This window comes from Loa loa, assembly GCF_000183805.2.
Source record: "Loa loa unplaced genomic scaffold supercont3.387, whole genome shotgun sequence".
In the NCBI taxonomy this organism is placed as follows: domain Eukaryota; kingdom Metazoa; phylum Nematoda; class Chromadorea; order Rhabditida; family Onchocercidae; genus Loa; species Loa loa.
In genome coordinates this window covers 1-3246 of record NW_018108567.1, presented here as the reverse complement: position 1 = coordinate 3246, position 3246 = coordinate 1, and the positions used below count along the sequence as shown (strand labels likewise).

The window sequence follows — 3246 nt, the reverse complement described above, 5'->3', positions numbered from 1 at the left end:
ACAATTGCTTGGTGTTGTTCAGCTGATGATAGGTGCCTTTTCTTTACTGATAAAATGTGTCTTACATATATGTGCAGGAATAAAGTCAAAACTTGGATAATATATTCATTTGCCGCTTCTAACTTATGTATTATCATGTTTTTTTTCTGCTGCAATTTTAACATTATCCCATCTGTGAAACTTCCAGCTATTTTGCTACTTTTTAACATTCCCTAAGAAATATGCTAACTCTTGGCCTCGACCTTTTCTACCATCCTTAGCACTTCATCGGCTGTGCTCTTTTGCTTGATGTTCGCTTTTTATCCTGAAAGTTATTCATTCCATTACCATATCCACACTCGAGAAGTCAAATTTGCCCTGCATTTTCTTCAAATTATCAGTGGCACAAGCAGTTACGCAAGAATCGTTAATATACACTATGTGAAACGTATTTTTTGATTCAGAAATAACATCTGTTCGTTACATACTGTCTATCATCCATCACATTTCACGCTTCTTTTCCTAAATATTAAAAATGTCAACTTACTCCTTCAACGACAGATGAGTCATAAACGATGAATATACCGAACAAGTATGCCAAGTTAGCAGCCAAAAAACATATTCCAAACACGACGTATAACAGAACGCCGATTGTAATAGTAAAAAGGCTTTCGTCGCTTCGAACTAAAAATATGAACTAAAAAAATTTAAAAAACATGAACTAAAGAACTAAAAATAACTTAAAGTACGAACTAAGAAATGCGTTTATAACATGATATGTTTTAAAGTAAGGTATTATAACATGATATATTTTAAAATAAGGTATGAATTAGATGACTTTCTCATTCCCCACTGCATCATGCAATGCTGAAGTTGCCAGTGACAATGGAAGATGAAGTAGTGGGTGCTTTTAGTGAAACTTGCTTTAAGTTAAGAAAACCTGTGTATGGACGACTTTCATGCTTCTTCTGCTTGCTTTTCATAACAGATCGTTTCCAAATCCGTGGCCCTAAACGTGATCGTCTTTTACGGCAAAACAAATCCACCCTTGCTAATCCATAAGCAACTTTAGTAGCGTTATCAAAGTACGCATCATCTTCACATCTGCTGCCCTATAATATTTTATGCGATGAAATAAGGCCTGATGATTGCAGCAAATTAACCTATTGTTGGGACAAAAACGATTTTTTTTTTGAAAGATTTTGAAGTTTTAATATAGTAGCGACAATCGAAACTTTTTGAGACATACAATGAACGACTCGAAGAAGTTTATTTGTCCTTACAAGAACGCATAGTAATTATGATTAACTAAAGTATCAGACTTCTGGCAAACCTCTTTTCGTTGCTAACCGATCATTCATTACACGCTAATAAGACTTATATTGATTTATTTACCGGATTCATCCATCCGGTATGATTATATGGCGTAGCCCATGCAATAACATTCGAGTTGTTCCTCTTTGTTGCGACGCTTGCGCCAAACACCGTTTTGATCACTTCATTGCACCATTGTGTTTTGCTAACGATGATAAAAACCCTCTTGATAGCTTCAATTCTCACTTTAGAATATTTGCAAACGTTTAACCGATGTATCTGTGATATCTGTAATCATAGTATTATGTAAATGCCATATTGTGATTTTCCACTGGTAGAAATACTAGTAGAGATTTCTTGAAAAGACCCAGTCCTCATTCTCTTATTAATAAATTCTTCGTTCCTTTGCAAACATAACAGCAAATGCAATTTTTAAATTTAAACTTCAAATACATACATTATTATGCCAGTGCTGTTGTATGAAAAGTGATAAGGGACGTAGGATGATGTAATTCGACCTTATCTGTGACACTAACAACAGAGCAATAGCGATCACCAAGTCTAACCGCATTCCAATGAGCGCTCTTCGCCGTACAATAATCGCTTCATACATTCGAATGGTATAAAAACTTGTAAATCCCAGTTAAATTACTGTAATTAGCAAATATTGAATATATTTGCAGCGAAATGAATGCCTTTCAAGCAAAATTTGCATGCTAAACTTGTTTAACTCCACATTTTTGCTTGTTATAATTAATGTGATGCATCCCAATGTGCAGAAGGTTTTTTAAAGTGAAAATATAGGATGCATAGCAAAGTTGCAAATTGTCATTTTCTCTTTGTATCGCGTACCGAGGAATTGCTTACCGTAACATTAACGAAAATAGCTAGCTAGATCGCCGCTTAATATCGAACAGATCTCAAATTACATTGTCAGTTGATGCAATTTGACACAACGATTCAAGTGAACCAAATTTTTTAGGAATTCTAAAATATTTCAGATCTTTGCGTACATTTACTGCTGCTTTTTGCAATCCTTTCAAGTCTGAAAACTATGATTGCCATGAACTTTAAAGATATCGATAATATGGAAGTAGCTTTGTGAAGCAATTTTTCAATTAAATTAGTGCAACCCTTCTTAAACTAACTAACAACGCTATCTTAATAAAACTTTTAGAATGGAGTTTTCGCTCAATGTTTGTAAATCGTTGTTATTAAATTGATGACATAGGTTTAAATAAATAATGTTTGATTATTAGCAATGATAGTCTTCTTTCAAAATAACAAAAACGAAGTCTATCAGCAATTTTCTAGTAAATGAAATTTTCACCGTATAGAACTAAATATCGCTACATTTATTGTTAGCAGTAAATTTCAAAAATATTTCACAATGTTTATTTATTTTAAATTTGATATTATTACGGGTGAAATTGTAAGAGAATTTTATAATGATTACGGCTGCCATGCAGATGATAATGAAATCGTTAATGTGTCGGTAAGATCATTTAATTGAGTATAATAATAACAATAATATGAAAAAAAGAGATGATACTTTTTACTATACTTTTTCAATACTTTTTAGTAGAATATCGAATTGTTTACATAAATATTTAATTACATTTATCAGTATTAGGAATTTAGTATTGTACGTTTTCGAATATTTAGATATGTCGGTACTTATATAAAATTAGTTAATATCAATCAAATTTAATACTAAATTTTTTTCTTTTGCTTCGTTACTATTGAAATTAAACTTGGTAGATTTAAAAATGAGAGTTGCAATTTGAAATTGGATTCATATAGTTTTTCAATGGCCCATTCATTTCACCAATCTATGGGAAAGAAAAAATTATGGAAAATTACTTCGGGGAGAAGTAATATATGTTAATGAACAAATATTAAGATAAATTGAAGTTTGAAAAAAAAAGGACAAAGAAGGCAATAAAACAAAGT

General features: G+C 31.8%; 1 protein-coding gene across 1 annotated transcript; it reads right to left on the bottom strand.

Annotated features, from left to right (window-relative positions):
- Window positions 1-256: 256 nt before the first annotated feature.
- On the bottom strand, window positions 257-1906 carry LOAG_13341 (hypothetical protein; the record flags this gene model as incomplete). Its single annotated transcript, XM_003148850.1, has 5 exons — window positions 257-304; window positions 527-663; window positions 920-1091; window positions 1375-1581; window positions 1751-1906. 5 exons carry the CDS (start codon window positions 1904-1906, stop codon window positions 257-259), a joined length of 720 nt encoding a protein of 239 aa, XP_003148898.1.
- Window positions 1907-3246: the final 1340 nt, after the last annotated feature.